Consider the following 21073-nt stretch of genomic DNA (forward strand, 5'->3'; position numbering starts at 1 on the left):
TAAAATAATTTCTGCTGCTACTACCGCTGGAGAGCAGAAGGATTGTGGTGCAAGCTCTAGTGACATCAAAGCTTGACTACGTCAATTGCCTGTACCTTGGTCTTCCCAAATCCTCAACCCAGCCTTTGCAAGTGGTTCAAAACGAGGCGGACAGAGCTATCCTAAGATATAGATCTAGATCTAGCATGACTCTGATTCTTAAATCCTTACATTGGCTCCGCATTAAACAGCGGATAGACTTTAAAGCTATGACCACAAGGGTGGAGCCGGGTACTTAATCAAACGAGTTAACCATTACTCTACATCCAGACTCTTACGATCTTCCAACGCCCACCTGGCCATCATGCCCAAGATACGCCTGGCCCGTACTGGAGGTAGATTCTTTGGCTTTCCGGGCACAGAACTGTGGAATAGCATTCCGGAGACTTTGAGGCGAGACACAGACTGACTTTCCATTAGCAAAAATCTAAAAACGTGGCTCTTTAATCATTAACTGGTTTCTTTCGCTCCTTCTCTCCCACTGTCTATGTGTCAGGACACTCTAGTTTGAGTAGCTGTATTAAATACGTTTTTTCATTTAATTTCTTATATAAGCTGGGCATAACTACACAGCACCTTATGGAACTAATGTTGAGGGCGTAGGGGGACCTGGGGTGAGGTAATCTCCAGAGAACTTGACCTTGCCGTAGGCTCAAACAGGGATACGCAGAAAGATAATGTTGCTGATCACTTAGCTTATGATCGGAATGGCTATGTATTAGAAATATGTTAAGGATAGCCAAATGACACCCTGTACAGATCAATGTAATGGACCGGACTTTCTGCGTATTGTATAAATGATGTCAATATTAAGATTAATGTTTTGTTATTGTTATGAATAAAATATGGCCGGAGTTATTCCGACCCTTAATCCAAGCTGGTATGCTGTCTATATTGTTATTGTTGCCTTGGGGGAAAGAGGGTGGAGGATCTGACTGGCTTATTGGGGGGGGGCCCAAAAGGTTGGAGTTAAAAGGGTGGTTTACTTGGATGAGGGAGGGGGACTCGGCAGTACCTGGTCATATGAAAAAAACAAATCAAAGTCACAGAGTTGTGTTAAATCATCTGATTTTACACAAACATCGAACTGATATTTACAGTGACCTGCTGGTATGAAATGTCATTTGTACCGTGGTCATCAGTGCATATGTCACTTAAACACTTCTTGGAAATAGTGCAAAATTGCCCGTCATGTGTGCAACACGTGACTGATCCTTGTGAGACAACATCAAAATAAGGGTCGTTTTCAGTGTGCAGAATAGGCGCTTTGTTTAAAGCTCCTACCAGTGCCCCCTGTGTACTCCAGCCATGGGTTTGCAAATCGTTTTCTTTGTGAAGAACTAGGCCCGTTCTGCATTAAAGAAATTGTAGACAGCAGGGTCACAATGCCACTGTAACAGGCCAAAACATTGTAACAAACGGCCCCAGGAACAGCCTGTTTTCCAGAGGCAGCAAACAAACAGCGAAATGCCTCAGGCAAGGAAAAGTTTTGTGCCAGAACTGAGGAGACTTCAGTTCCCAAAAAGGTTCAGTATTAAAAAAATAAAAACACACAGTTCTGTGATATAAAAAATTGCTATTAGTATCAAACTTCAAATCAGCTTCAGACTGTCACAAGAAAAGATAGGTTGTGATTACCAAAAAACCTTGGCTACATCTGTTTATCAGTTCTCACACTTTCAGGACGTCTCTTTCCTTGTATTGTTCCAAACTCCAAGCAGACGCTTACTTCTCTCTCACCTCAGATTTTATATTTTGGCCTTCATCATCATCATGGGTTACTGGAGAACATATACTATGTAGACAACAAAGTCGGAAGGAGGATGAACCACGGTGCAGAGAGCAGGGGCAGAACCGGGCAGGCAGAGATGATGCGGGAGCAGCACACAAAAAATGTCTCCAAGGGTCAAACAAAGGCGCTCATGCTGTGCTCCCAACCAACGTTCATTGCCAGGCCTCTGAAAGTATGTTTTCGTTGCATTGTTCGTTGGGTTGGAATTCTCTGCAGCTGTGCACACCTTCTGGAGTTGTTTTTGCAGCATTTTAACAATGTTGCGTTGAATAATGCAACTCCTGCAGCAATGCCTCACACATGTATTCTGTTTCTGTGAGCCACCCCCCACCCGCCCAGGGAGTTTGTCTACGCTGTCTCTGGGTTTTTTTAGGTCTCGGCTAGCGCAGGCTGCGCACATGGGCAGTCTCGCTGGCGAGGTTTTATGTTTTTGAGTATTTTCAATAGAGGGATTTAAGCCCCGCCCCTCTTTTACATTGGCTGGTGTCACCGTTCATGCTAAACAGTGGCCAGCCATTGGAAAAGAGGTTACAGTGACGTACTCTTTTCTCTTTTACAGCCGTCCCACTCGGACTGGCTGCCCCGACTTACTACTGGCGTAAAAGGTTTCTTATCTTCTTTAAGGGTCCAAACAGATGGCCCCTTGAAGAAGATAACCTTTTACGCCAGCAGGAAGTCATTTTAGGCGCCTTTCTGCCTCTTTCTGCGTCTTGCCTCCGGTGGCCGGCCGCTTTCAATTGCTCCCGCCTACTCCCGCTGTTCTGCCCTTAGCCGGGCTGAGACATTACAGTTCGGGGGCAGGAGGACAAAAAATGCAGCTTTGTGTTTTTGTGTTTGCAATACTGGAAACATCATGTGTTAATATGTGATCGCATCTGTTTAGCCGTCCCTTACTCACACGCGGGGCTCACCGAAATTTCGTGTGAATATTTCTTCTAAAGCAGCCTGCTTTCCGAGATCAAGCGGGTTCAGAGGTGAAAGTTCGCCAACATGGCGCTGTCCGTGGGTTGGTCCCGGGTAGGTCGCTCGGTACAACGGCGCCTTTCTGCGTCTTGCCTCCGGTGGCCGGCCGCTCCCAACTGCTCCTGCCTACTTCCACTGTTCTAGGCACCTTTCTGCGTCTTGCCGCTCCCAACTGCTCCTGCCTACTTCCACTGTTCTAGGCACCTTTCTGCGTCTTGCCTCCGGTGGCCGGCCGCCCTTCATTGCTCCCACTTACTCCTGCTGTTCTAGGTGCCTTTCTGCATCTTGCCTCCGGTGGCCGGCCGCTCCCAATTGCTCCCGCCTACTCCCGCTGTTCTGTCCTTAGCCGGGTTGAGACATTACAGCTTAGGGGCTGGAGGACAAAGAAAGAAGCTGGTGGTTCTGGGGATTTCCAACCCGTTGCTTTGGATCCGAAGCCATGTCTACTATTTTCTGATTCGGTCTTACTTGGACCGCGACTTCAGCATCCAGGAATGCAGTCAGGGAGCCCGGCAGGCAAGTGTCACGGGAAGGGAGCAATGTGACACACATGCAACTAGGAAAGTTATATTTTGAGAATTCTGGGACTTGTAGTCTTATTAAACCAAGTATAAAACTAGGGCTACAAGTCTGGGACTTGTAATACAAAAAACAAGACGGGTCTATAACTGGGCAGGCACCCATCATGAGCTGTGTGTGATGTCGTTAGAAAATAATGCTATGCTGTGCAGAATGTGGAGGGGCACTTAAAATGAGACTTTGCGGGCAATTTGACATGAGAAGAGATATTGGCTACCATAATTAAGATGTGACAACATGGGGCACCGAGGGACAAACATTTTATTCTTGATGGTGATATGGTACAAATTAGACTCTCCTATGCACACCATTTTGAGCTGTACTTTGCCCTACACAGGGTAATAAACCGTCCAATTGATCTTTATTACTAATATAATTCAGATAAATTTCAAATTACCGAACGTGTTTCTGCGCTCTGTAAAGAGCATGCTGCAGACTGTGGCACACAGGGCTTTGATGTACACTGGTTTGAAGGCCCTGCCAGCACCTACCGCCGGACCCCACCCACTGCGGTAGGTGCTGGAAGGTGCCGAGGAGCCCGGCAGGCAGGGCACCTCGGAGCGCAGGCATGCCAGACAGCATTCCTGGGAGTCCGCCCGGACCAGCAGCTGCCACTCCGGAGGAGCCTGGGAGGAGCCTCCCCGGGACGGGCATCGGAGGAGCCTGGGCTCCGCAGACCTCATCCCCCAGACCCTTCAGTCACCCCGGCCCCCTGCCCTTGCTGCCGCCTCCAGGAAGCGTCCACGGCTCCGCGCCGGGGTAGGTGGAAACAACTTCAACCATCGGCTCTAAACGAACTCGGGACACAAGAGACTTCTGGGAGGAGACCGGGGAGAAAAAGGAAGAGAGGGCAGGGAGCTGTGTATGGGATGGAGGGTGGGAGGAGGAGGGAAGGGGAGCAGCGCGGGAGAGGGAGGCAGTGTGGCGCCGGGGAAGGGAGTAAGTACCCGGTCAGTCCTCGCAGCCCTCCCCCGGGTCAGCTGCTCCCGGGCCGGACACCGAAAAAGTGAGGACAGGCAACACCGCTGACTTAAGACTGATCGAAACACACTCAAGAGTGAGTATACAAGTTTCTGGTGCTCTGCTGTGTGAAGGGGGTCTGGCTGTACGATGATGTCAACGTGGGATTGATTGGTCATGTGTGTGGCTTAGCTGCTAAGCTTCCACATACCACGCGTGACTGCTTCAGACAGCCGAGGCTTTTTAAACTAGCAGCATCTTGTATTCTGGGGATTGTAGTTTAACTTCTGTCAAAATACGTCTGAGCCTCAATTCCGGCCTGCCAAGTGTTGTTGAATGGACAGCTGCAGGTGTCACGCACGAGAACGACCAAGTAACTTCTGGTGTTTGGCCATGTAAGTCAGTTCAAGTGTGTGCCAGGCTGTTTGAGACTGTGAATTTGTGTTTTAAGAGTGATCGTATGCCAGCGCGAGTGTGTGTGTGTGTGTGTGTGTGTGTGTGTGTGTGTGTGTTAGGTTTTAACACTGTGAGCACACAAGACAGCGTGTGTGTCAGAGACACGAGAGTGCATAGGGCTGTTAAAGTGCCTGTGACAGTGAATGTCACTGTAGTGCATGACAGGATCGTATTATCTTTGGACAAGGTTAGATGCAGTGCTTAATTTGTGCCGGTGTTTGCAACCGGTGGGTATCGACACTGAGTTTTGAGGGCCAAAACTTAAAGGTCCATTAGGATGGCGAACGGACAAAGTGTCCGTCCGCCATCCTGTCGGGGGCAGGTACCATCCGCCACAAGGGCGGAGAAACCGTGCCCCCAATTAGGATGCAGCCGCCACATTGACGGTTGCATCCCGCATTTTTAACATTGCGGCGGACGGTGCTTAAAGCGCCGGCCGCCGCAAAGTGAAAAATGCATGTTGTGCGTTTCACAGCACAACATGACAGGCACCGCGCGGTGCCTGCCATGTTGTGCAGTGAATGCAGGTGGGTACCATAGGTACCCCCCATGTGCACCCCCACCACCCCACCCCTCCTTCACCTGGGGGCCCGCAATGGGCCCCCAAAGCAGGCACCGTATGCCTTTTCGTGGCAGCATTGCCGCCACGGAAAGGCATTCCCCTCAGGCCATCCTAATATGGCTGGCGATGTCTGATAGACACTGCCACCATATCAGGCCTTTTCAGCCCTTGCGACTGCGGTGGAAAAGCGGCAGACGGTCTTCCCGTCCGCCACGGTCCCCCCGCCATTGTAATATGGCGGGGGAAAAAAGGTGGCGGACGGGCAAATAACTTTAACTTAATCAAAGGTGAGACCTATTGCATTTTCAATGCTTGTTATTTGTGTGTGCTCAGCTGCTGAGTTTCTGTATTTGCCCAACACCTACCTGCATGTGTTTTCATTCGAGCCTGGAGTAAATATGGCGGTGTCTTGCATTTGGATGTATGTTTTCACTGCGACCTTTACTCTAGATGATGCTGAATGCATACTGCCCCACTAGGCCATACAACTCCATAGGGCACTGAGGTGTCCTCGATACATTTATTACACAAATGTCTGTTTTGCTTCAGTGAATGCTGCCAGTCCACCCCACCAACCATGGTTATCGGTCTCTTTTCTGCGGACAGCTATTCGGTTCCTGCATCTGCCCACACTCCACAGGCCACGGTTTTAATCCGCTCTTGCAGTGATAATCCCACCATTTTGTTATGATAGTCTGGCCTGACAGCGCAGATGTCACCAGACAATTATGTGAGCATCACTAGAGTGGGGCTTTGGCTCCGGCCACATGCTGGGGCGCTTGAGTACGTTTGGATTGGGCATGTGTGCTTCCGCAAAAAATGCTTGGCCGCCACACAGCTGTGATTATTTTGTTTATTTATACAACTGGCTGAGGTTGAACGTTCAGGGGCACACACATGACATTGTAATGCTGTAAAAGTGTCTCAGGTAACGAGATGATTGATGCTGCTTTTCTCTGGCCGCAGCACAGATGGGTTGAGGGTAGCTTTAACCTACATGGATTTTTAGGTCTGGCTTGCAATGCATTCAAAAGTCAGGCATATTGTCATTTCTAATGATTGTGTAAGTATGTATTTGCGTTTGCCTTTAGATTGACTGATAGTGCATGTGTAGTGCTCATCATTCTACAGGTCTCTTTGTGCTGGACAACCTGTGGGGGGAGGGGGGTATTTTTGAGGTCAACTAGCCTGGTAGTGGAGGCTGTAGGCATTCATTGGTCATGAAAGCACTCTAAAGCAAGAGCTGTACGCCAGAGAGAGCCAGTGCAGAGACCTGCGAACATGCGAAACATGGTCCTTCCTAGAGACAAGACCGGTTATAGGCGAATGGCTGCACTGGGGAGAGGCTGCGCCAAGAAGGCCCTGACATCTCTAGAGTTAGGCTCCATGAAACCGCCACGGAGAGCATTGCAGTAATCAAGCCAAGAGGGACTGATTCCCTCATAACAGTGGACAATATGCCATGGTGGAAAGGGTCTCGGTATATTCAGCTGGTGAAAACAACTACTGACCGCTGCAGTGACTCGAGAGTACGCGCCGCATCAGTCGAACACCACGTCAGCCACGTTTGTGTTTTTCTCACTTAAGGAGCGATACCATTTAAGTGCGATGGCTTAAGAGGGTGGGGGTTTCAGGGCCCTAAAGCCCTTGGCAGTAAAGATGCCAAGCACTGGCAAAGCCAGGAGGCCTGTTGTTTACTGCCAGCCTTTTAGCTGTGCCTTGTCTGGCTTTGTTTTGTCACACATTGCTATAATAGTTCTTGGAACTGAAGGGAACTCATTTGTGTGCAGGTGTTCCTACTCCGCCAGGGCTAGACTATCCAGAAGAAGCAGAATATTTTCTAAGCCGGGAGAGGGGAAAAAGCAGGAGACAGAGCAGGGCAGGTGTAAGTGTACTTAGCCCGGAAAGCTACCAGAGAGTATTTGGCGGACCATGAGCTCTCACAGTCCAGCATACTCTAATTATTTAGATACTCATCCCATTTGTTGCACCAGTAAGGCCTAAACACCAGTAAAACTAAGAGCAAAATTAAAGCATGTGGCTAATCCATCACAGAGTGATGTCCCCTTCGTGAATACAACTCTCCTCTAGTGTGTAAACTAATCTCGCTGTCTGCCTATTTACTGAATGTTGTCCCTATCAGTGGGTAACCCCATCAACAGTATGTGGTTTACCATTAATTACCTCATGATCAGTTAAGGCCACCCCAGCAGCATGACCACCCCATTAGTGTTTAACCCTTGAGCGAATGACTTTCCCATTAGTAAGTGAAAGTCCACCCTATGAGAGAATGACTTCCCTATCAATGTGCAACAGCATGAACCCCTACTCACGGGGTGATCATTACATCAGTGTGTTGTCTCTGCATTGGCGAATAATGACCCCATTAGTGTTTGAGCTGTTTAAAACTGAACAATCTCCCCATCAGGATATACATTTACCCAAGCTTACTGCTGCAATGTGACACTCGAGAACATACCCGAAACACCATCATCACCCCTTGGAAACTAAGTTTAGTTACAGTAAGACTTCCTTGTCCAATTTTACCAAGTCAAGAGCAACCCATCAAGGTAGACTGGAAATGGCTGTAAACAATGTGCACGGTATGGACAGACCCTTAGTAACTTCCAGAATCATGGACACAAGGCCGAGGCGTGAAAGGAAACACACATCAGCTCCACACTGGATATTGATGGTAGAGATTCTTACCTTTCGCTGCTCCCTGTGCTCTGAGTTGAAGAAGAAACACTGCGAGTTCTAAAATAAGACAAAACATTAATAAACATTAGGAACTGGACCTGATCAACTCGCCATTAATGTTGTTCAAATTAGCATTGTCTTTACTTTTGACCCTGAATAGCACTACTGGCTTTCAGCTAGGCTCGAGCTTTGTAGCTACCCCATAGATACATATATTAAACTCCCAATGGGCGTTCATGTACAACAGAACGCCCCATGGGAACGCATTTACGATGGAAAGCCCTTCATTTCTTTTTGCGTCTCATAAATTATGGAATGCCCACTCCATGCACTTTCTTATTACAGGATTCCTCATTTACTACACAGTACCCCTCTCCTGGAGCCTCATTTATAACAGAATGTCCTTTGGAAGCTCGTTTATGGTACAATGCACCTGAACTGGAGGCTCTGTATCAATAGAGTACCCCATGGAACCTCATTTTCAATGGAATACAAGTCCAGAGGAGCCCTATCAATGAAAGAATGCCCAATGGAGCCCTGTTTACAAAGAACGCCTTTCCAATCAGCTAGCTGATAAACGTGTTAAAGCAGCTGAAATGGGGGCAGCTCATGAGTGTAGCTGGTTTTGACAGGAACCAGCTCCCTTGGTAATCCGGATACTGCTACTGGAGACATAGCAATGGCACGTTATTGTGCCTCTGTGTTGCAAAGTCAACATGCAAAGCTGGACACCACAAAAAAAACAAGCATTGGAAATGCAATAGGTCTCGCAATAGAAAAGTTGTAGCTATTGGTTTTGTAATTGACAAATTTCTTTTAATGTGTGGGTCTTGAAACTTGCAAAAGTAATAGCTTTGTCATTTACAATGGCAATACTTTATACTTTTTCAAATGTGACACCTATAGCATTTGTAATGTCAACGATACATACAATCCAGACCCTACTGCCTTTGACAGCGCTCGTGCTTTGCAGAGAGGTACAATGGCAGGCAGGGTGGGTGTCTGTAAAGGTGGAGCAGCCAAGGAACTGAGTTAAGGAGCCGCTGTGCTAAGAGAAAAGAGCTGTGTGACAACAGTCAAAGCAGCAGGGGACGAGCTGCATTTTTGCCACCCACGAAAAACAAGCTTTCGGCATTGTGGGGGGCTAATTGGGGAGAGTGGGGAAAGGGCCTGAGGTTTCAGTGTGGGGGGTTGGGGGGTTGGGGAGGGGAGGGAGTTGGGCTCACAGTTTGGATGGGTGAGGGAGGTGGGGGGTCGCATGGCTCGGGTGGAGGCGAAAATGGGATGGGTACAGGAGGGGAGAGACATTGCATTAAGGCGGTGGTCGCAGCAGGGGCCTTTCATCCTTCTGAGGCCGTTTGGGTTGGGGTGCAGTTCGGCAGGTGAAGGGAGGACAGGCCGGGGGTCGGGCATACAGCATGTACTTTGGGCTTGGGCTTTAATATGGTAGCCGGCTGGGTGGAGGGTTAAAATGTGCTCTTTATTACAAGGATGGCTGCATAAAAGTGAGGCATGCTGCATTAGTATTTATGCGGCTTAATGGGAACGGAGTGTTATAACAAGCACAGACAGCACTGGAAGGAATAAATGGAGCAAAGAGGCGGGGGGATATTACCTGTAGAAACGGAGTAGCAAGCATTGGCAAAGTCAGTTGGTCAGGTGGGTGCCTGCTAAAATGTTAAGTGTGGCGACTGTCTTGTTGTTAATGCATAAAGATTAGTGCAGCGCCCAGGAAGTGGGGGGGAGGGGCTTGCAGGACAGTGATGAGGAGCAGTCAGCAGTGTGGAAAAGCGGGCGCCATGCTGCACCCTATAGCACGCTGCCTGTGTTAATATATAAGCGGATAAGCGGCTACGTTTAAATAAGAGTTGGACGGCCGTGCAGCCAGCATTGTTTACTTAGTCTCCTGGTCAGCTGTGATTACATGCGGCAGTGCAAACGGTATAAAAAAGGGCTAACGAATAGTAATTGATAACAATACAAGTATAAAAGCGGGTGCCTGCTAAAATATTAAGCGCGGCACCCGTGTTGTTAATGATGAACGTTTTGCGCGGCGCCCGAGGGCAGGATGGCAACGTGGAGCAAGCGTGTTACGCTGGCAAAAATAAATCTGAAGGGGCGCTGCAGCTATAGTCAAATAAAAAACAAGTCGGGCGGCACAACAGTAGAACCTGTGATTGATAGAACTTAGAAACGGCAAAACTATGATAAGAAGTGTTATAAAGCAAAGCAAGCAGATATCGTTATTATCAACATGCAGCGGATTAAAAAAAGAAAGAAAAGGAGACACGGCCGGCCAGCCGTAAAACTGAAAGCACGGCCGGCCGTGAAAAAGCCTTTGATGCAGCAGGGGGTAATTAGGGGAGGAGAATGGCTGGGCTGAGGCAGAGCGCCAAGCCTTTGATGCAGCAGGGGGCGGAGCGGGAAGAGCTGCTGGCGGCACTAAGCTGACGATTTGATGCTGTGCACGCGCATTTTAACTAATTGCGCTTGCGCATTGAGTTAAAAGTGCACATGCACTTCATCAAATCGCCAGTGAATCGCCAGTGTAGGTAAACTCTGTTTAAGCCCCCATAGTCTCGCTCTGCTCAATGCGCATGCGCATTGACAGGCGAGACCTAAAAACTGCTATTTGCAGATTTCTGCATCTCTCCCACTTTATTCAAACTCTGTTTGTCTGGCTTCAAAATTTGACTGTGTACTTTGTCAGTGAACAAAAAAGTGCACAGCTAACTTGTGCTGATAGTGCAACAGGCGATCCTTTCAATGAAAAATTTACTTGTAACTGAGGGGATCCTGATATTCAGAGATATAATTGAGCATGGCATTTAGGTCAGGAAAGGAACCATTAAACAGAATGCTGGGATAGCACTAAGCCACAATTTGTGTGCTCTACATTTCATCTCAGATGCACACTAGGATGGAGGACATCTGTTGGGGGCTGTAAAAAAGTGGGTCATTCGTTGCGAAGAATGAAGGTCCTTCACAAGTAATACGTCTGCAACGTTCCATCTACTGCGTACCAAGAACCCTGGTATAGCACTTGACTCTCTCAGGGTAGCAAGGCAGAGCAGTCAAAGGCCTACTCAGAGAAGGTGGTATGAACTAGTACACCAGTCAGACAACAACCTCCATCCAAAAACTCATTGTCCAGTCAGTGCTATTACTTATAAAAAAGAAAAGTACTTTATTATACACACACTACCCAGTACAACACATTAACAAATATATGCAGGACGGCAGGGGGAAATACCTATGGTGACACCCTCCCAACGAGTCATATGCCTGGCAAGCCCTAAGCCCTATTGCCACTCTACCTCAAACATATATACTAGACACAAAACAATGGGGTGTAGTTAGCAAAAGGTAGGCCTACTGGCTCTGTCAGGGAATCACCACAATGATAAAAGCAGATATGTCACACTAGATCCATGAAAGACCACAAAACTATTATAGATGATAATGATTCACTGTCGACTTTGCCACGGTCAATAAAGCATTTCAATAAAATGTGTGTATGAGTCTTTCTTTAACTCCTGACATGCTGCCAGTGTAGTCTTGTGACCCATCAATAGAGATCCCCACATTCCAAAGCCTTTGTGTCAGCTCCAAGATCTAAAAAAATAAAATAAATATATATCAAAACAAACCCCTTTCAGGCATAGAGTGACGCATAAATTATGCAAAAAAGAAGGAGAGAACTCTGGGTAGTTCTCCAGTTTAGGTGGAAAGCAGCTCCTGTTAGAGCACTCTCAACACCAGCGACACTCTAGATCTGCTCACCTCAAATGTCTGTTTTTCTATCAAAGTTTTTAAGCATAGGATTAGCACAGTGCCATCCACGCCGAGATAGAAAAGGACAAAGTATTTTGCCATTTCTACAGCAAAGTCTTCAAGCATAGGACTAGAAATGCTGTAGAAATGGCAAAAGACTTTGTCTGCGCTCACACCAGCACGGAGACACTGTTCTGCGACGGCGTGGGAGCTAGCATCCTTATGTCCAGGCTGTGGTTCATACAGGCGGGGAGCAGAGGCTGGGCACACACCCACCCTCGCTCACTTCACCAGACAGAGGCACAGGGGTAGGAGGAGCACCTGGCAGAGTGTGGCGATGACTCGTATACAGGTTAGGTTAAACATGGCTTTATTCAAATGAAGTCAGAGCACAGAGAGCGTGATCCCACCATCGCCAGCCACATTACAAACTGCCGTTAGTGGAATCCACGCACGCAGCTAACAATCACAAGGAATACTGAGTATGTCATGAACAAGTAGTAAGAATCCCTGCTAAAAGCAAGTGCCACGTTATAACCCCCCCCTCCCTTCTACCCAAAATCAACGAAGAAAAAGGGAAAAAACAGGAGGAAGCACAAAACAAAAAAAAGAAAGAAGCACCAAAGCAGGAGAAAAGAAACAGGAATTAAGTCTGAACAAAATCCTCCAAATAACAAGGAGGTCTGCGTAACCTGGGAAGACGGGGAACACCGACGCCAACATCAGTAGGCAGATCAGAGGCAAAAGACCTGGAGGCATCCCCTGAACCCGTCTCTCTTCTGACCTGAAGCCCAGAAGAGGACGATTCTGCATCACTCATCCACATAAAACCATTGAGATGATCACCAGAATGTACAGAGATAGGTTTGTGGACCAAAGAATCCACACCCACCCCTCTGCGACACAAAGCAATCTTGTGCTTGTTACACTTGTTGCCATTGTCAAGAAGCACATAACTGTCAAACACCTGCTTGACCTTAAAAGGGCCCCAAAACTTAGATAAACCTTTGCAAGGTCTGCCATGTCTCACTTTGACCCAATCTCCTACATGTACACCGCCACGATCCACTTTGTTGTTCTCCACCAGAAAGGCTGTGGGCTTGGGAGAGACCAACCAAGAGGGTAGAAGCTTGGTGCCTGGCTTCCTTCAACGCAATCTTTCAAACAGGGTGGAACCAGTGGCAGAATTGATAGTTGTGCGATGAGCCCAAACCATCTTGCAGACCATCACATCAATATCCTTACCACATTGAATGGTCATGGAAATGGTCCCTTTACCAGCAGGTTGGCATGCTCCACCATACCATTGGCTTGGGGGTTGTAGAGCACAGTGCGGTGATGAACAATACCACACTTAGCCAAGAAATCTCTCATCTAATGCGAAACCAGCTGGGTACCATTGTCCGTGACAAGGGTGTGGGGAAGACCCTCTTCATGAAAAATGGCCCTAAGTTGGTCAATGGTGCTCTTCATGGTGATAGCGGACATAAACTGGACAATGAGCCATTTAGAATGAACGTCAATCAAAACTAAAGCATTCCTCAAATTTTCCTCCACACCATGCATAGGTCCAATGAAATCAAGAGAAACGTTACCCCATGGAACACCAGGATTATCAATGTGACACCGGGTGACATGACACCCAGTCTTGAGCCTCTTCTCGCTTTCCCTGCATACCTCACACCCAACAACCCAAGAAGTGATTTGTTTGTCCATACTGGGCCATCAGAAATCCTCAAGCACTTTTTTTAGTCAAAGTCTGACCGAGGTGCCCTTCATGCGCAAGCCCAATAATCCTGGACCTCAAACCCTCAGGAGGCACAAACTTATCATTCCTCATAAGAACTTTCGCACTGCTCATACTCGGCTCGTCCAGGATCTTCACATAAGGTCTCACAGATGGAGCCAGAGTGCTCTCCCTATGCTCACCCGGAACCAACATTTTTCCAACACACTTAAGAGTATCATCCAAATCCAGAAAATGTCTCCAATCTTCAGAAGAGAAGACAGAAGCAACACACTCCTCAACATCACACAAAGAGACAGCAGCGGTCACAGCCATGGTGATCCTGGGGAAAATGCCGGCCGTCCGTTAGCAGCGGTCGGAGGCTCTCTCTCTGCTAAAGCACTCTAAAAAATTTAAACATGGATGGGCTAACCTTTCTCAAACTTTTCACCTTTTTGAGGGGTGTTTAGTGGAGCGAACATCTTACGTCCACTTGAAGAATTCCAGTGGCTGTCGGGCGGTGCTGAATGGCTACGGTGATCGTCTAAGGGTATCCGGCGGTGGTTTCCAGGTGATTGCGAGCAGACTTGGCAGGGCGTGGTGCCGGATCGCTGGGCGGCTCGGCGGGAGGAGCTCCCATGTGCCGGCAAGGCACCGAAGCTTCCTCGGGTTGACTGGACGTGTCGGGACTGGATTAGCGGGGTGGAGCGGAGCGGGTCTGTCTGCAGTGGTGCACGAGGAATTCTTCCCGACCTGGAAGGGGCCCAACGCTTACGCATTCCTGCCTTACGCAATGATTCAGAGGGTTCTTCACAAGGTGAGGCAAGAGAGATGCTCCCTTCTCCTGATAACTCGCTTTCGGGTTTCACAGGCGCGGTTTTCAATGACCTTGGAGACAGCTTGCGACATTCCCTTTTTTCTTCCTGCCGTTGAGAGTCTATTGAGAGACGAAGATGGACAGGCGCATCCGCGGGTTCACACGGAGACTTTGAGACTTCTTGCCTGGAAAATATCAGGAGTTCTAGCAATGTCAGGCTTCTTGGTAAGAGCTGAGGAACTCTTCGAGGAGTCCTGGGCTCCAGGAACGTGTGAAAGGTATAAAGGAATATGGAAGATGTGAGCACGTTGGTGCTTGGAAAGGGACTAAGATCTCGTGGAGGCTCCAATAGTTGAGGGGGTGTATTATTTGATAGAACAGTGTGATAGAGGCCTTAGCTACTGGACGTTAAACTGCTACAGGTCTGCAGTTTCTCCAGGACACAATCTAGTCAAGAATGTAATGGTCTGCAGAGTATAAGGTTGAGGAGACATCCAAGACCTAGGTGTGAAACCCTATGTGATGTAAATTTAGTTCTGAGTAGGTCTTCCTCTTGGCCAGGTAATAGATATTTGGATCTTAAAAAAACTTAGTATGAAGCTAGCTTCCTTACACTTCCTTATTTACCTAATACATGTTCAAACCTGCGCCTCATGACCTTTAGGCGCAGCTGTGTTATGAAAAAAGAAAACTGGGGATTTCATTCCGAAACTCACTGTGGCATTTTATTTTTGTTCAAAAGAAAGGACACTATTACCTAACTGAACCCACATGGGGAAGATTCTGCTTGGACTTAAAACTACAGGTACCAGCATGCTGTAATTGAGACTCACATGAGAAGCCCACGTGGGCTGTATTTATAAAGCATGCAGTTAATGGCGCCTACCTTGCATTTTAGTTTGGCAGTGTCATCCTCTGAAGAAAGAGCCTGGAGGCTCTGAAACGAGTCAGGATTTGTAAATGTTTGGAGTTGAAAATGTTGGTTTTCAACAATAAAGGCTTTTGAAAAGCAACTCAGCTGGGAAGTTGCATCCTTGCTTCAGGGCAAACTTTTTGTGGATTTATACTCGGAGGCCTGGCCGAGAAGGATGCCTCACCACGGAGTCAAAATGGGGCCAGAGAGGTTTGAACATTCATGACCTTTATGCGCAGCTGTGTTATGAAAAAAAAATATATATATATATATATATATATATATATATATATATATATATATATATATATATATATATATATATATATATATATATATATATATATATATATATATTTGAGCAAGTGCGCACCTGCGCTTTCAGCAGGCACTCGCAGCGCTTCTGGCCATCCAGCTTCAATGCCTCTCATGCCCTGGAACTCTCGTTACTCCTTTTCATTCCTCATGTGCCCGACGCGTTTCGAGGCTTGCCGCCTCTTCTTCATGGGGCTTAAAAGGAGTAACGAGAGTTCCAGGGCATGAGAGGCATTGACGCTGGATGGCCAGAAGCGCTGCGAGTGCCTGCAGAAAGCGCAGGTGCGCACTTGCTCAAACACATATCCACGGCTGCCCCTGGCCGTGCAGCAGAGCACCGTCACCGGCTGCAGTATATTACTGACATACAGCGCGGAGGAGCCGATCCTTTGCACGATGCAAGAGTGAAAAGGCGCAACGCTTCTAAAGACAACGACTGCCCTGGATTTCGATAAGTTCTCCCCCTACTCAAGGGAATACAGACTATGGCAAAAATGATTCAACATACCAGGCGACCTACTCAAGGTTAATACTGACCCTCTCACTGTGGACTACGATAACCATCATCATTGATGGTAACAGACGGTTAAGCCACACCCACTTAGGGCGGTTCCCTCCCAATAAAATGAAGTTGGTAAGAGGAAGTTGAGAGCATTGCCTGTTATTTGAATGAAGCCCCATGAAGAAGAGGCGGCAAGCCTTGAAACGCGTCGGGCACATGAGGAATGAAAAGGAGTAACGAGAGTTCCAGGGCATGAGAGGCATTGAAGCTGGATGGCCAGAAGCGCTGCGAGTGCCTGCTGAAAGCGCAGGTGCGCACTTGCTCAAACATTATATATATATATATATATATATATATATATATATATATACACACACACACACATATACATATATATATATATATATATATATATATATATATATATATATATATATATATATACATACACATATATATATATACATATATATATATATATATATATATACATATACTAGCAGCCCGTCCCGACGTTGTCCGTGGGTCCCCCGGAGCCTTCCTCCATATATTGCAGTATTATACCTCTATGTTTACTTTGTACGCTTTTGTAACCTGCACACGTAACTTTTTCCTCCAGTAATGCACCGTTTGGCTCACTTTTGTAATGCTCCGTTTGCTTCCTCTAGCTCATGATGGTCATTTTTGCTTCATTTTTCCGCCGCTCACCGGTCCTAAATAAATAAATAAATAACCTACCTCATCCGCCGCTCACTGCTCCTCCCCGCCTGTCTGCCGCTCTTCACCGCCTGTCCGCCGCTCCTCACCGCCTGTCCGCCGCTCCTCACCGTTCCTCCCCGCGCCATGTCCGCCGGCCCTCCTCGCGCTCCAGGACGCCGCTCCTCCCCGCGCTCCTCACTTCGGGCACGCATGTTGCGGCCGGCGCTTCTTCCAAGGGACTACTTTTTTTTCGGTAAATTTTTTAAATAACGTATATTTATTACGTTTATATAGCCTATGTCCATCTGCACACCCTGACGATTACAACGATGTATCGGGGGTGTGGATTGGCGCTGTGGTTCCCGAGTTTACCCGCCTCAAAGGTTCAAAGTTCTTCCTTTATAATAGTAGTATAGGTATAGATATATATATATATATATATATATATATATATATATATATATACACACACACACATATATATATATATATATATATATATATATATACATACACACAATCTCATGCCCAGTACCTTAGATAATACAAGCAAACATGTTATCAAGAACAAAATTGTCTGCATTGTTACTATTCCATAAAATACAAAGGGAGAAAGCATCAGAATGCAAAAGGGAAACAGATTTAAAATATACCTAGATTTCACCCTCCCTACTTAGCAGGTTAGTTTATAACTACAGAAGATCTCATACGACTATATAGGCAGACCCATACCTCTGTTACTCGGCAGTAGTGGATCACATTGAGTTCTACACAAACTGTCAAGATACGAATGTTCTCCAACTGTGTGTAATCATGCCTGCACAGTGCATTACTAAACGCGCCAGTATCAGAGATGCCACAGCTGCATATGTCTTATGGCTCGAACGTGCAAAGATCTTTCCGAATAACAAACACAGTATCCAAGATAACCTTGATGTTTTACGCTCTCACTATACACACTAAAGTAGCGAGGCAAGGCAGTCTACAAATGTATTATATCAAATTATTCTCATATGAAGCAAAATACTCACCCTTCTCTAAACAATATTGCAAGTGCGTGTTGTGTGCAAAGCAGAGCAGGAAAACAAAATTGGTGTTTAAGCTTCTAATAAACCCATGCTAACTTAACACGGTGTAAGTGCTTCGCTGAATTGTGAGGAGTTATAAGCAAATGTACAGCTCCAGGATCCTATCACACTCCACTTGGATTTAATTTTTGATTTAATGCAGGCACAGAAACGGCAGCTCACTGGAGCAACCCGGCGAAAACCACGACAACCAGAAGGCCAGTGGGGCCACGCCCACTGAGGCGGGACGTTGCAGGTATTTTAGTTGCCGCCAAAATCACCGTATCTGATAACTGCCATTCCCCAGAGCTCCTGAAGAAATGTTTACCATGAAACGCGTCGGGCTGGGAAAGATGTAACTGCTGACATGCCTGAAGTTTTCACAAATGCTTCCTCGCAATAAATGAACTGGCAAATACCTACCTGTTGTGGGCTCTTCTGTAGCAGGTGACTGTGTGTTCGGACATTATATATATATATATATATATACATACATATATATACATACATATATATATATATATATATATATATATATATATATATATATATATATACATAGAATAATATATGTACAGGGGTGGATACTCACTAAATGTATTTGTACAGTTATCAAATCATTTGGAAAAATGTCTTGAACATGTTTTAAATATTTCAAATATTTAAAGAAACTTTCAAGAAAACAAGCAACCAATTCAAACCTTGCATCAGAATAATGTTGAACATTGCCAGTGCTCATTGTTTGGACGAAGTGAAACTGAGAAGTTTGTCCACTATGTCCATTACTGGTCAGGTGACAATCAATCACGTGATGTTCAGGGTGTTTAAATTGTTTGTTGGGTATTACACAAGCGTTTTAGTGAACAAGGCGACTGGGATCGCTCCAGTGCGCTCGGTGATACCAAACGCAGGATCTGCATGGCTCGCAGCGGGCATCTTCGTGGCCGAGCAAAGCTGCTAACATCAAACAAGAAGGTTGCCCCACATGAAGATGCCACAGCGGAGAGTTAAAATGCCTTTAATTGAAGATTTCAGTGCAGCAGAGTAGCAGTCTCCCCCTCGATCCATACACTGTCCAACGTGTTTCAAACACATGGTGTCCTTGTTCACAGGCGATGGAAAAGCAAATGGCAATCAAATGAGGAACACTTGATAAAGGCTCCAAGACCCGCCCCAGTGGGCGTATGCTGTAAAGCATGTTGGTTCTCTTAGTCCCTCACTGTTAAACGCCTGTGGGTGCCGCCATAACCTTCACAATATTCCTCGTTGTTTTACCCCAGTGGGTGGGAAGGCAGCTGTGACACTGTCAGACTGTCCTTTAAATAACTTTCAATGCGGTCTCTCCGCTCCAATGCGCTCGGTGATACCAAACGCAGGATCTGCATGACTCGCAGCGGGCATTTTCGCGGCCGAGCAAAGCCGCTAACATCAAACAAGAAGGTTGCCCCACATGAAGATGCCACAGCAGAGAGTTAAAATGCCATTAATTGAAGATTTCAGTGCGGCAGAGTAGCAGTCTCCCCCTCCATCCATACACTGCCCAATGCGTTTCAAACACATGGGGTCCTGTTCACGGGCGATAGAAAAGCAAATGGCAGTCAAATGAGGAACACCTGATAAATGCTCCAAGACCCGCCCCAGTGGGCGTATGCTGCAAAGCATGTTGGTTCTCGTAGTCCCTCACATTTATATTATTCAACAAAATGCCCTCAGCATTTACCAAAGTACTCGACATTGCTATGACCATCCAGCCTTCGTTCACAAGCATGCCTTCCTGCTCCACTTTTATTAGTTTGCCTGGCGCGTTTCAGGGTCGGAACCCCGTCTTCAGAGGCTGCAAAAACGATACTTGGAAATCACTTTACTGTTCATTTCCGGCTCTTTAATTAACAGGCCCCCCAGTGGGCGTCTGCTAAGTGCATCGTCACTCTGGTGATTGACGGGACGTGTAGTCCGTAAAGTGAAGGTTGATTATTCCTTTAAGTAAGTCCCAGTGTACATTTTATATTGTGCTTATTTTTTTAAAAATACCTTGGTAGGTTGTGTCACACTCGAGCATGCTGCATTAATTATAGAGCGCTGTGCCAAGGAATCCTAAATCGTTTCAGACCCGGGCCTCGCACTGCTGAATAAGGTTGCTCTTTCAACAGGCGATGGTGCTTTGGCCACAAACGGGCCGCCTTGCAGAAATTATTCAACAAAATGCCCTCAGCATTTACCAAAGCACTCGACATTGCTCTGACCATCCAGCCTTCGTTCACAAGCATGCCTTCCTGCTCCACTTTTAGTAGTTTGGCCCTGATGGGGTCCCAGTCGACACATTCAAATCATGCAGTAACCTATGGGCCCCTATACTGACATATATGTGCAACGCGGCAGCAAGAAGATATCTGCCCTGATCTTGGACAGAAAACATCATAATCCCGATCTTTAAAAAAAGGGGAGGTGGCTGTAGGAAGGTAGATCCCTGACTATGGTTGCCCCCAACTTTTTGCCTGGTGTTTTGCTGGTTTTCTGACTTAGTTGACCTGGGGCCCTGCTATTCAGGACCCCAGGCCTACTGCTCTCTCTGTAAAATGGATTCCATGTACCCTAGGTACATATCTAATTGGATACTGAGTCACCTTATCAGTCCCTGTACAGTGTACCTTAGGTACCCAGGGCATAGGTGTACCCAGGGCCTACCAGGGGCTGCAGCATGTATTATGCCACCCCTGGCTGGCCATCCAAATCTGACACAACTGGCTGCACGACAGCTGCGGCAAGGTGGTGTAATCACCCTTTGCTTTAGATATAGTATACCTATATCTAACCCTAAAATGGACACACAGATCTCCTATCAGTCACTCCTATGGCAGGCCTTGACAATCCTGAAGGCAGAGTGCTTGGAATCGTGTGAGATAGTGCTCTGGCATGAGCTGAGCCTGTCTGCGGCTTTCGGGATCCATCCCTTAGCCGTTTCCATGATATCGCATACCATATACTCTTAAGTGCATTATAATCCTCGCGGTTATATGCCAACTCTGGTATCGCTTTATCAAAACATGTCGAGTAAGGTGTCATACGAATTGGAATACTAACCCCTCGCCAATTCTGGCGACGGGGTTAGCATTCCACCCTTCTAGAGGGACACGACATGTATGTAACCTGTAACCCCGGTTAAAGTCAGACAGAGCCTTAGCTCCACAAAATGGATGCTGCCACCGAGA

At 46.8% G+C, this 21073-nt stretch overlaps 1 protein-coding gene across 1 annotated transcript in view; it reads right to left on the minus strand.

Annotated features, from left to right (window-relative positions):
• The window catches only part of LOC144770599 (chaperone Ric-8A), a 403114-nt gene that overhangs the window by 346381 nt on the left and 35660 nt on the right, over window positions 1-21073 (minus strand). The window contains exon 2 of the mRNA XM_078655263.1: window positions 8061-8108. Within this exon, the coding sequence (XP_078511389.1) occupies window positions 8061-8108 (48 nt within the window). The remainder of the gene's footprint in view (window positions 1-8060; window positions 8109-21073) is intronic.

The sequence above is a fragment of the Lissotriton helveticus genome, chromosome 7, assembly GCF_964261635.1.
Source record: "Lissotriton helveticus chromosome 7, aLisHel1.1, whole genome shotgun sequence".
NCBI classification, from domain to species: Eukaryota; Metazoa; Chordata; class Amphibia; order Caudata; family Salamandridae; genus Lissotriton; species Lissotriton helveticus.